General features: G+C 37.7%; 1 protein-coding gene across 3 annotated transcripts in view; it reads left to right on the forward strand.

Annotated features, from left to right (window-relative positions):
- LOC140719653 (protein argonaute-1) overlaps positions 1-6,174 on the forward strand; it is an 87,441-nt gene extending 81,267 nt beyond the window's left edge. For all 3 annotated transcript variants that reach the window (XM_073034422.1, XM_073034424.1, XM_073034425.1), the window contains one exon: positions 1,446-6,174. In XM_073034422.1, the coding sequence (XP_072890523.1) occupies positions 1,446-1,554 (109 nt within the window). In that variant the 3' untranslated portion in view covers positions 1,555-6,174. The remainder of the gene's footprint in view (positions 1-1,445) is intronic.
- Positions 6,175-13,037: the final 6,863 nt, after the last annotated feature.

Raw genomic sequence — 13,037 nt, forward strand, 5'->3', positions numbered from 1 at the left:
CCCATCTCTGTTCTAAATGGACACCCCTCTATTCTGAGGCTGTGCCCTCTTGACCTAGACTCTTCCACAATAGGAAACATCCTCTTCACATCCACTGTATCTAGGACTTCCAGTGTTTGTTAGGTTTCAATGAGACCCCACCCCACCATTCTTCTAAACTCCAGTGAGTAAAGGTACAAAGCCATCAAACGATCCTCGTATGTTAACTCTTTAATTCCCAAAATCATTCTTATGAACCACTTCTGGACCCTCTCCTATCCTAGCACATCTTAGATAAGGGGCTTAAAACTGCTCACAATACTCCATGTGCAATCTGAGCAATGCCTTATAAAGCTACAGCATCACATCCTTACTCTTACATTCTAGTCTTCTCGAAATGAATGCTAACATCGCATTTGCCTTTCTTACCACTGACTTAAACTGCAAGTTAACCTTTAGGAAATCCTGCACAAGGGTTTCCAAGTCCCTTTTCACCTCTGATTTTTGAACTCTCACAACACACAATCCAGAATTGCCTTTCCCTTAGTGGGCTCCACCACAAGCTGCTCTAGCAATCCATCTCATATTCATTCTACGAATTCCCTCTCTTTCCAAATCTACCTGTATATTGAAATACACCATGTATATCATAACATTTCCCTTTTTACATGCCTCTCCTATCCGCTGTTGTAATTTATATCCATCATCCTGGCCTGTATATAACTCCCATCAGGGTCTTTTTACCAATGAGTACTCTACATCTTCTGATCATATGTCACCTCTTAAACATGATGGGAAAGAGCTTGGCCAAGGAGGGAATGAAATTAGAGTTGGGGTTCTGGCTGAGAAATGCAATTGCTTTGGGTATTTTGGTGAGATCAGGGTTGATGTTGAAGGAATCCTAAAGCATTTTGCAGTTAAAGTGAAGTTGGGAGGACAGTGGAGAGAGATGCAAGGAGGCAGTCAGTGGAAGGAAAAAAAAACTTGGATTTACCTTTTACTACCCATCCACTCCCACCAGAATGGACATCCATTTTTACTGCTTTTTAGCTGTGTACCAGGTCCTTCTTAAGTTTATACCCTTTGGATTGGGGAGAACCAACTTGAAAAATTACAGATATGGCTTGGTCAGGATGATGGTGTTGGAGGTGGTGAAGCTGTCATCCAACAACTAATACCAGCTGCAATGCTGTATGGAGTAGTATTCAAGGTTAGTTTGGGAGTTTAAACACTAGTAATATTTTCCTAGAGATACTTGATAAATTAGTGGTAATGAAGATGCTCACTAGCTCATTTGGTCTTTCTCTCTTTCAAAAACCAATTCACCTATATCAGTGTTTGTTCCTTAAATGAGTACTCTGACTTTTCTCTCATCTTAGTCTCTTGAAGCTGCTAGTATCCCTTAAGCAAGTTGTTAGAGTGGACAAATAAGAGTGTTTGGTTCACTTTTCCTACTTTCTTTACAGTGGAGAAGGCAGTCACATCTCTGGACAGAGTAATGGGCGAGATCCCCAGGCACTGGCTAAAGCCGTACAAGTTCACCAGGACACCTTACGCACAATGTACTTTGCTTAACTCTGTGATTGTTCAGTCACTTCAACTTGCCAGCCTTCTGGACTATAAACAGCCATGCAAGAACACAAAACCACCTTCTACAGAAAATGTCTTAGTGTTGGAAGGGGTCAACATGTATTTTACAAAGGAGCAATTTTCAAAGAACTAATAACTGGTGGAGAAAGATTGACCAAGCAGATTATAGGAAAGATGTCAAACTCTTCTACATGACAAAAACACATTTCACATTTGTTTTATTTTTTACATGTATTTATGCAATATATTGATAACTTAATGTCAAGTGCAAATGTTCACCACTGCCAAACTCCTGTTAGTTTTCAGAGACACATAGATTCAAGAAATTGCTTGGTATGCAGCTACTTCATCGGAATTATTCAAGGATTTTTAAAAATCTTATAGGTCCAAAAGCTGAAGTTTTCAACTTAGTGCCTGGATTAGTAATTATTTGAATCTGTAAGTCTGATTGACTTGGCAGAATTTTTTTCTTACATGTTCCGAAGTTGGCACCAAACGTATCAGTCACTTTCAGCCTGTTTATGTTCCTTGTGATGTCTCATTTCTTTTATTGTGCTTTCAAATTTCATTCTGACAAGTGCAGTAAGTTGTGTATTTACACAATCTAATGGAATCTTAATGTTATACAATCACTTTCTAAAGTCTGGACTTTGGAAAGTTATTATGAATATATGGAAACAGTACCAAGTCCTGAGGCAGAGCAAATGGAAACTTGTAAATTATTTTTTTAAAATATCACATTAAGAATTTTAATAAGTTGTGATGGCTACACTTCACTCTTACTGATATTGTGAGCCACTCCTGCACAGCCCCCTTTAAACACAAGAGGGTGTGAATACAGCAGCAATGAAACGTAGATTTATAGATTCAGTTTTAGCAGACAGCTGAATGAATAAAGCTGAGCCTTGGGGTCCTTTTAAGAATTGCTGTTCTCTGAATGTCTTTAGTTGTTCAGCAGAAGAAATGCACACTAACTGAATTCGCACAGTAGTTCTCTTCAGAAGCTGCTAATTACTTGGAAGTATATGTGGATGAACAAGAAGCACAGTTTAAATCTGATCTTTTTTATGAAGTGAACCTGTACAAAGGTGAAGGTTGTTTTAAATATTTTAATCCTTATTTGGATTTGTAATCTTCTTGCTCCCACTTACAGACCACTTATAAAGAGAGAGGGATGGTATTATGTTGATGATGGGAAAGATTTGACTGCTGGTAATCTGAAGATTTTTTAGATTTGATTTTGCAGCCCACTCTCAACATAAAATATGTTCAGGGGCATCACCTTACTAAGGTGTATGACAGATATTTCCTGCATTGTTGGTGTGAATGCTTATAGTCTTAAAAGAATGTCCCTCCTCTGCAGGTATCATACTTCATTTATTGGACCAACCATCCTGTGAAACCACTAAAGAGAACTTTTGAGCAGCTGGTGCCTGTTATTCAAACCGCCAACTCTTAAATTGAGACAAGTACAAACTTAAAAACGTAATTCTAGCTGAAAAATCATCCTAGGACATGTGTAATATTCCAGTGCTATATTTACAGAATTTAATGTAAATGTAAGTTCTTCCACAGTACTCAGTCCAAGATTCAATATTCATATTTTGGTTCAGTTTTATATTCATCATTTGCACAAGAAAAGACAATGAGGCACAACCCAGCCTAAAAACCTATATGTAACACTAACATTAAAAAATCACTACAATTTGACAGGATAAAATACTTCTGTCATTTAAAAAAAGCTAATGCAAGTATGATTATCAAGAGAAAATCGTGTAAGCATTTCCTCACCCTCTCCAATTTTCATCCGTTGGGATGTGGTGTGTCAATATTCCCTGCTGGTGTATGTCTCATGCAAAATACTTTATGTCTAATGAAGGAAGTGAATAATTAAGAAACCATTTAAATATCAAGGTCATGATTGCCCACTCCCTTTCCGGCTCAGTATGACTGAAGTTGCTTCGCAGTAGCAAATGTTGCTTTCTAGCAACCAAAATCCCAATTAATGTGCCCTTTACTGGATGAAGTCATTTTTAACTTCACCACCTTCAGCAGCTGTCTGTCTGAAATTCAGTACTTGATGCAGTCTTAAATCACATAGAGGATGCCAAATCTCATGGCTCAGTTTACATGCTGCCTTTGGCAGCTGCTGTCAAGAGAATTGTGGCATCATTTTTCTGAAGAACCACTTATTTTTATGTTATTGCAAAGTATCTCGAGTGACTTCAAGAGCGTTTTCAATTTAAATATGTCATCAAGCCACTTAGAAAGATGTTTTGGGAGATGACCATAAGCTTGATCAAAAAGTTCATTTGAGGTGTGATTTAGAGCAAGAATCTTAAAGTGCAGCATAGCACCCAAGCATTTGAAGGCATTTATCAAATGCATAGCAATTTTATTTGGGGAAGATCAAAAGCCTTGAAGTGAAGGACAGCAGATATCTTGTATTGTTCCAGGGCTGGAGGAGATTATAGAGATCCCAGCACAAAATATGGAATATTTAAGAGCCTTTTTGAGAAAAAAAATGCTGCCCCAAATCCAATTGAAATAGATGCAAGATTAAATGACATCTGTAGGAGAATGATCATTACCTCAAATTAATTTGTTTCTGTCTTTTATAACTAGCCATAGCAGAGCTTTATATTTGTGACAGCTCCATTAACTATTAGGCATGCAATGCACAAAATGTGGGGAGATCCTTATAAGTTGGCTTATCTTGGTGTGAAGTAAGAGAAGAAAAGATGCACTTGATTGGAATATAACTGGAATTTTAACCTTCCCAGAAAAGTTACAGAAAAGGGGTAATTGAACTCCTAGTAATGGTAAGCTTGTCGCTCATTTATGGTCAGTGTGCAATACACTGCCTGTTGGAGTTCACCTGACTTTAGCTGAATACTGAGGAAGTGGAAAATTAAATCAGGCTGAGTTACTGTTGTCTATCCTGCATATACTGTGTATTGGGATATACAGAAACTTGGTAGACACCTTTGCCCTTAAGAAATAATGAGTAATAAGAAAAGCACAAATTAACTTCATATGTACACAACTTTCATTCTCCTTGCTGCCTTAAATAATGAAATTGGAACAAGGACTTAGTTTACAGAGGTTGATTAACTGCATATTCTTGACTAATGCAGATAAAGAAGGCCAATGTGGAAGTGACACAGGGCTTTCCCAATAATTGAAATGTATTCAGTAAATTGCTGTGTCTCAAATTCAATCATTGACATTTGTTGAGTTAGTCGATTCTAACTTGTCACATCATTCTCTTCATATTAGGCACCTGCGTCTGGTCACTCTCCACCAATCCTTGCTAAAGTAACGGGTATGGATTATCAGGATTGGTCACGGTGCCTTTCATTGTCCAATTGCTGTAAAGATCAACATTAAATCATGGAACTAGAATTGAAGGTGGCACCTTTAAGGGGAAAGTTCAAATCAGATAAAGAGAGGAGGGTTAATCTGGTTTGAGCAAAGTTAAAAGGAGCTTAAAACATCCACATTTCAGCAGCATCAGTTAAGAAGGTATGAGATGATCAGTATATTATCCCCCAATTATCTATAAGCTCATAACTCATCAATCCAATCACCTGGCTTTACCTCCTGAAGTAGAGACTAATCCCGAGCCATGTCTGGATATTCCTGTTGAAATAAAATGTTCTCAGCTAAGGTGTTGCCTTGGTGCTGGGAGTTATGCTCAAGAATTTACCGAGGCAAAAGTAGTTTATTTTCTTACACTGAACCAATATACTGAAGTTAACAATATTTATAATTTTCTATGTTTCTTTTCCTTGCTGCACAAGTGTTTTTAAGAAATAAAATAATTTGAAGCAACATTTGAAGTAATTTTATTTAGAGCATTCCAGAGTAAGTGCCTCTGACTGTAAGTTTTACATAAGATATGCACACTGGTTAAAAGGAGGAGCATCAGTTCAACCAATTGGAAACGTGTAACATGAAAGCCAACTAGAAAGTCAGTTATATAATCACTTGCAATTTACTTTTTAAAATATTTTGTTTCAGAAACCGTGCTGAAGAGGTATTTTTCTCAGTAATTTAGCTACCTCCAACCTTTGGTCTAAAATATATTGCAATGAAACTGATAAAGGTGATTCAGGATATGAAATACTTTGAGAAGGTGTTGGTCAGAAATGTTCTTAATACTCGGCAGACACTTAAATAGGCAAGGTATTGAAGGATATGTACCTTATGCAGGTAAAGAGGATTAATTTAGATGGGTAAAATAGCTGTTATGGAAGCGGTGGGCCTAAGGATCCTTTTCTGCGCTCTTGGACTGTAGGAAATGCCTAATAAATTCTTGCAATACGTTCAAACTATAGAAACGTGAATGTCTTCAGAGCTTTATTGTAAATTGTCCCTGAAAAGGTTATATAACGTAACAGTTCAAAACGTGTTTTAATTGCCTAGTTTTCTAATAACAATGTTCACCCATCCATTCTGATGAATTTCTAACATTATTGTTATTAAAAATACTAGACCAATTTTTTTTTTAAAGTTAAGTATCTAGTAGTTGGCAATGTGATCATAAAAGCTTGAGGATAACCTCAAACGTGTGTTGAAATTCATAAAATAGCCCACAGTGTAATATGTGTGAAATACCACCCTATCAGCTACATTTTTATGGACAATATCTTTGTTCGTTATATCCTTGAAACCCAAAAATATTATACTTCATCTGCACGCAATTAAATATGTATGAAATCCACAGTCTGTGTGGCTGTAGTGTACTGGTTCAAATAACAGAAGAACGGAACTGAAAAATAACTTTTTAATTTTTTTTCTAATTCTTTATTGACCATTTGCTATTACTGCAAAAAAATGTTTGTTCCTGACTTTTTTAAAAAATGTTGCAATGAGGCTGCCAAGCAAGACCTCTCGCCACATACCTTGATTTGTACAGGCCTCTCTCTTGGATAATTAAGAGAAGTGTAAATGGTTGTATAATTAGATATCACTCGCACACACAATTTAAGCGGTCAACAGTCTAAAATTATTACCCACATAATAACAGCGCTCGGTAGACTTTTTACTCCAACGACAGGTTGCATTTCATACCTTGTCTTTATAAATCAGCATCATAATTAACAGATCACAGTTGCAGACTGTCAAAGAGAATCACAAGAATGATTTGAATTCTAATGTGCACCTTCAAAATTAGTGTAGAATAGCCAAGTGGGAGAATTTAATAATAGATGGAGTGACAAACTGGCATAGGAAAACATGTCTATTTTCACTATCTTTTCTCATTTTGTACTACTGCAAATTCTCTCTCTCACACTAACCTCCTTGATTGTTTTTACCAGTAGCTACACGAGCTGCCAAAAAAATTATTGGGAAACCAGGTGATGCTGAAGTACTTGTATAATAAACCTATCGCAGAATGTGAAAATTTAACATCTTTATTCAAGGAGTACAGGTGCACAGGACTGAAAGCATCACAGTTTAATCAGCCCAGAGAATAAAAACAGCACTGAAGTAATGTATTTAACAGGTAATGTAACAAGGAAAGATGAATCTAAAACAAGGGAAAATTTGTAGATGCTGATTAATCTCAAGGTTGTATACAGTGCCTATAAAAAGTATTCACACCCCCACCATTGAATCACAGTGGATTTAATGTAGCTTTTTTGACACTGATCAGCAAAAAAGACTCTCTTGTGTCAAAGTGAAAACAGATCTCTACAAAGTTATCTAAATTAATTACAAATTCAAAATACATAATAATTGCATAAGTACTCACTCCCCTTTAATATGACACACCATATCATCACCCGTGCAGCCAGTTGGTTTTAGAAGTCACATAATTAGTTAAATGGAGATCTGTTTTTTGGAGACCTGTGTGCAGTTGATGTGTTTCAATTGATTGTAGTTAAAATACATCTATTTCTGCAAGGTCCAACTGCTGGTGAGTCAGTATCCTGGCAAAAACTACACCATGAAAACGTAAGAACACTCCAAGCAACTCTGCAAAGAGATTATTGAAAAGCACGAGTCAGGAGATGGATACAAGAAAATTTCCCAGTCACTGATTATCCCTTGGAGTACCAATAAGTGAATCATCAGTACGGCTGTAATCAGCACATACAAACAAGCTGGAGAACTCAGCAGGTCAGGCAGCATCCGTTGAAACGAGCAGTCAACGTTTCAACGGATGCTGCCCAACCTGCTGAGTCCCTCCAGCTTGTTTGTACATGTTGATTTGACCACAGCATCTGCAGTGTACCTTGTACAGCTGTAAATCTGCCTAGATCAGGCTGTCCTCAAAAACCGAGTGACCATGCGAGAAGGGGAGTAATGAGGGAGGAGTTACAAGCTTCAGTGGCTGAGTTGGGGGAGACTGCACATACAATGCTTCACCAGTCACAGCTTTATGTGAGATTGGCAAAGAGAAAACCACTGTTAGGGGGACAAAAAGCTCACATGGAATATTGGTTAAGAGTTTACCAGAAGGTATGTGGGAGACTGAAGTCAGCTGGAAGAAGGCTCTAAGGTCTGATGAAACCAAAATTGAGCTTTTTGGCATCAGACTAAATGCTATGTTTGGCGTAAGCCAAGCACCACACATCATCAAACACACTATACCTACCATGAAGTATGCTGTGGAGATGCTTCACTGCAGCAGGCCCTGGAAGGCTTGTGAAGGTAGAGGGTAAAATGAATGCAACAAAATACAGGGAAATCCTGGCTGAAAACCTGATGCAGTCTGCAAGAGAACTGCGACTTGAGAGAAGATTTGTTTTCCAGCAAGATAATGACACCAAGCATAAAGTCAAAGCTACACAGGACTGGCTTAAAAACAACAAAATTAATATCCTAGAGTGGCTAAGTCGGAGTCCAAACTGCAATCCATTGAGAATTTATGACTAGACTTGAAAAAGGCTGCTCGCTCAAGATCCCTGTGCAATCTGACAGCTTGGGCAGTTTTGTAAAGAAGAATGGGGAAAAATTGCAGTATCCAGATGTACAAAGCTGATAGAGACCCATCCACACAGACTCAAGGCTGTAATTGCTGCCAAAAGTGCATCTAAATACTGACTTGAAGGAGGTGATTACTTACGCAATCAATTATTTTATGTTTTGTATTTGATTAGTTTAGATCACTTTGTAGAGATCTGTTTTCACTTTGACACACGGGTTTTTTTGCCAATCAGTGTCAAAAAAGCCAAATTAAATCCACTGTGATTCAGTGTTGTAAAACAATGAAACATGAAAACTTCCGGGGGGAGGGGAAGGGTTGAATACTTTTTTATAGGCACTGTATATGAGTACTTTGATAATAAATGCACTTAGAACTTTGAAAGTTTTTGGTTCCAATTTATTAAACATAGAGTTATACCAGAACTGATGCAATGTATTTGATGAAAGATTGAACAAACTGGCTGTTACCTCTAGAGGGAATTTTTAAGACTACTTGATACAGGTCTTCAAGATGGTCAAAGGATATAAGGCAGGCAGAGATGACTCTTCCATGTGATGTGAGAGACCAGATTTAGGAACCAAAAGTAAAAGAGCCACTAATCCAAAAGGTTTCAGTTTTGTTACAAGACAAAGCCACCAAGAATACAGAATGTGATCTAGATTTGTGTTCATACACTCCAACATTGTGAAATCACTTCGCAACAGAGACTTGAAGCATTCATGAGGAGAGCCAACAGCCACCAGCTCAAGACTGAAAAGGGGCAATACATAATTGTCTTACAAGTAATGATGATTACAATTTGAGATATAAGGTGGGTGATCTTGGTCTTTGTCCATGATTGTTCTTAGTAAATATACAGAAGTGGGTTGCCATTACCTTTCTCTGGGCAGTATCTCCACAAGATGGGTGACCATAGCCACTATCAATACTCTTCACATAACCAGGACTTGTATGCACCAGCTGCTCATACAACCATCCGCCACCTGCTCCCATGGCTTCATGTGACCCCGATTTGTTGGGGTGGGGGGTGGTTGTTGCTAAGCAGATGCTACACCTTACCCAAGAGTGACCTGCAAGCTAGTGGAGGGAAGGAGCACCTTACACCTTTCACCACCCCAACATTTTTGTACATTTTAAAAGATACCCAATTTCTGTAACCTTTATAGCACAATCTTTTATTCTGTAATTAATGACACTGTTCTCACAATGAGCTGCTTTGAAAGCAGTTTTGTAAATAGCTGGAAATATATACTGCTGATATAATACAGAGGTTAGAAAGTTCATTCACTAAATCAAGAAAAAATTTTGAATGAGAGATTTGTTTTTACTGATGCAGTTTGCTGTATTTAAGCAAGCAGACAATGTTGTATCGCATCCTTCTGATGTGCTTTGTAGAAACTGGATATGCTTTGGCTGTCAAAGGGGAAGCATTTGGCAAATCATTCATCCTCACCTGTTGTAGCAGACTTTGTAGTATTGGTATCATAAAGTGTCAAGGGGCTTTAGTTAAGCTTTTTGTTGGAGATAGAAAATTAAATGTTACAAAAGTTAATTAGCAATTAACGTTTGTAAAAATAGTAATAATGTAATGACTACAATTACATTAGACCAAGCCTTGATATTGTCCATATGGTACTCCACTGCTTCATCTGAGCAATTGCAAATGGATCTGTACACCAAATCCATCATAGACTACTATGGACAAGGAGGGAAGGATACTGATGAATCTGGGATTCTGTCCTTTCCATTTCAGTTGTATTGAGGCGATTATGATTGGTTTAAAATAACAGTTATTATATTCCCTTTTGTGACAGTGATCAGAAGCCACTATTCTATCAATCTTTTCTGCATCCTTGAGTAGATGTAGTAGCAAAACCAGACCAGTTGCAGCAGCCTGCAACCCCACGGATTTGCTCTGCTTGTATGGTGTGCCCCTAGCTCCAATAATGATGTTCCAAAAGTCGGGGATCATTTATTAGCAATTGGCAAACATGCGTTCTTGAAATGATGACACTTAAAGTGTACCCAAGTGTAACTAAGCATTATTGAGCAGTCAGCTGAAGATATGATCCACCAGTCCCAAGTTACAAGCTGCCATAATCAAAACAAGGATACATGACTTATTCCCTTTACTTTTACTCCCCACTCGTGTGACCAGTTACCATAATAAACTTAAGAAATCCTGCAATACAGAATACAAAGCAGATAGAGAACATATACATGGCTCCTACAGATGATAAGGGCCTTGGAGTTCTTGAACACAAATTACTTAAAGTTAACATGGAAGAACATCAAACAATTAGAGAAGCAAACAGTATGCCAGGCTCTAATTGTAAGAGGATTTGATGATATCTTGCTCCAGTTACATGGAGCTATAGCAGGGTCATATTTGTAGTGTGTGAGATTTGTCTTTACTAAGGGGTGATACACACTTGTTAGATGGAGGGCAGGAAGTTTTCCAGACTGGTTCTTGGAGCAGCAGGTTTATAATTTTTAAGATTCGTATGGAACTTACAGGTTAGACATGGAGATATTTCAGGATAAGAAATCAGCCATTTGTGCCTCAGAGGGGAATGAAACTTTTAAATTCTCAAGAGGCTCAGTCTTCAAATACATTTAATACAGAGACCGACAGATAGAAAAGGTGTCGAGGGATGTGTGGTTACTGCAGGAAGTGACACTGAAGTGAAAAGATCACCAGAGTTGAGAGGATAGAAAAGGCAGGATGGCCTTCTCTTGCTTTATCTATTATTTGATGTTTATCCAGACAGCTACAGAGTCAAAGTGTATTAATGTAAAAACACCTTGAGGTTGTTGCTGGCAAATACATTGAGAATATCTGTATATCCATCCTTAAAGCACTTCTACAAGATGGAGGATTGCACTGTAATAACATCTTCAACTGAAAGTGTTCATTTAACCTTAGTGGTTTTGTGCTGGCTTCGTTCATGCTCTGTGTAGTTACACCTGGCAATGGAAAAGTATATTGTAGAATGAAATGGCAACTATGATCTCTGCTGATACGAGGGACATTGTGCATGAATTAATATTGGGTGAGGTTTTGATTGGGGTCAGTTCTGTTGTTTCCCAACAGCTGAACAGGTTCACTAAGGGTCAAGTCATCTAAACAATTATGTTTCTGCAGAAATTTCATAAATATTATTACTAAAAGAGAACAGTAATTCTCAAAGAGCATGAATACATTTAGTTATCAATGCTTACTGTAAGATATTTAAAACAGATTTTAAAATAACTAGCTAATGAAGTTGAAAATACATGGGGAAAATAATCATTTTTAAACCATACAAACCCAGTAGAATATTAGGATTAACTCAAGAAATAATTATATTTAATGTGTCAGATTATAATGGACAATTAATGTTTAATGAAACTAAGTTGACTTTCTGTTAAAAGTAATACATAATTCATATATTTGACTTTTTAACAAAAGCTCTTTCAATGATCAAGGTTTTGTAAACCAGACAGTACCTTTTCATGGAACAGGGACCACCATTTTGGATTGCCACATGTACCAAGTGTACAGTGAGAGGCGTCATTTGCGTTAACAACCAACACCCCTAAGGATGTGCTGGGAGCAGCCTGCAAGTGTCACCACGCATTCCAGCATGAGTGAAGCATGCCCATAAAGCTCGGCAGGGTGAAGATCCCAAAATCAATTCGGCTCAGCAGTCAAGTGAATAAAAAATACAATGCTGGAAATACTTGATAGTTCAGGCGGCATCTGCGGAGAGAGAGTCAACACTCCAGCTCAGAGTCTTTTGGTCAAAACTAGAGACAGAGAGAAAATAATAGTTTTTTTTTAAGTTTCGGAAAGCACTGAATGCTTCATAGGACTTTGCTTTCGTTCCAGATTTCCAGTATTTTGATTTTCAGTGATAAAGAATGGTCCCACTCATCAACACAACTGGAAAGGCTTTTTTTTTTAAAGAATTAGTAACTTGTCCATTCTTTTCTCTGACCTAAATGTTGTTGAGATTTTATATCATTCTAGCTCAGATCCATTGCAGCCTCTACCTTGGTTCAAGGACTACTTGAGACTTCAGTGAAGGTTGGTAATGCAAGTGAAAAATTGGCATGATTTCTACATCTAATCATGCACATGAATGGATATTGGGTGACAACAGAATCCATCCTCTTTATGACAGGTTAGATTCCTGTGAGCTGTTCATAACCCAAGCAATTTACAAGTTGGAAATATGGCTATGAACTGAGTTACCTCACAGCAGAATTTGTATGCAGTCCCAAAGTAGCCAACAAATCTATACTGTTGTTCTCCCAAAAGTTAGTTTGTACGTACAGGTTGTGCACAAGTCAGGCATACATAAACTGGGGGGTGCAGGAGGGGATTTATACTGGATTTAATTGTTTTGTATCCCAAGAACTGAACGATCTGGCTGGGGATATGAACATAATATGACAAGTACAAAACTAGGTAATATTGAGTACACAGGAGGAAGGAAGGTAAGATGGTTCAAGGTGGTGTGGCTGAGCTGAGTGAGTGATAAGA

Source organism: Hemitrygon akajei, chromosome 32, assembly GCF_048418815.1.
Source record: "Hemitrygon akajei chromosome 32, sHemAka1.3, whole genome shotgun sequence".
NCBI lineage: Eukaryota > Metazoa > Chordata > Chondrichthyes > Myliobatiformes > Dasyatidae > Hemitrygon > Hemitrygon akajei.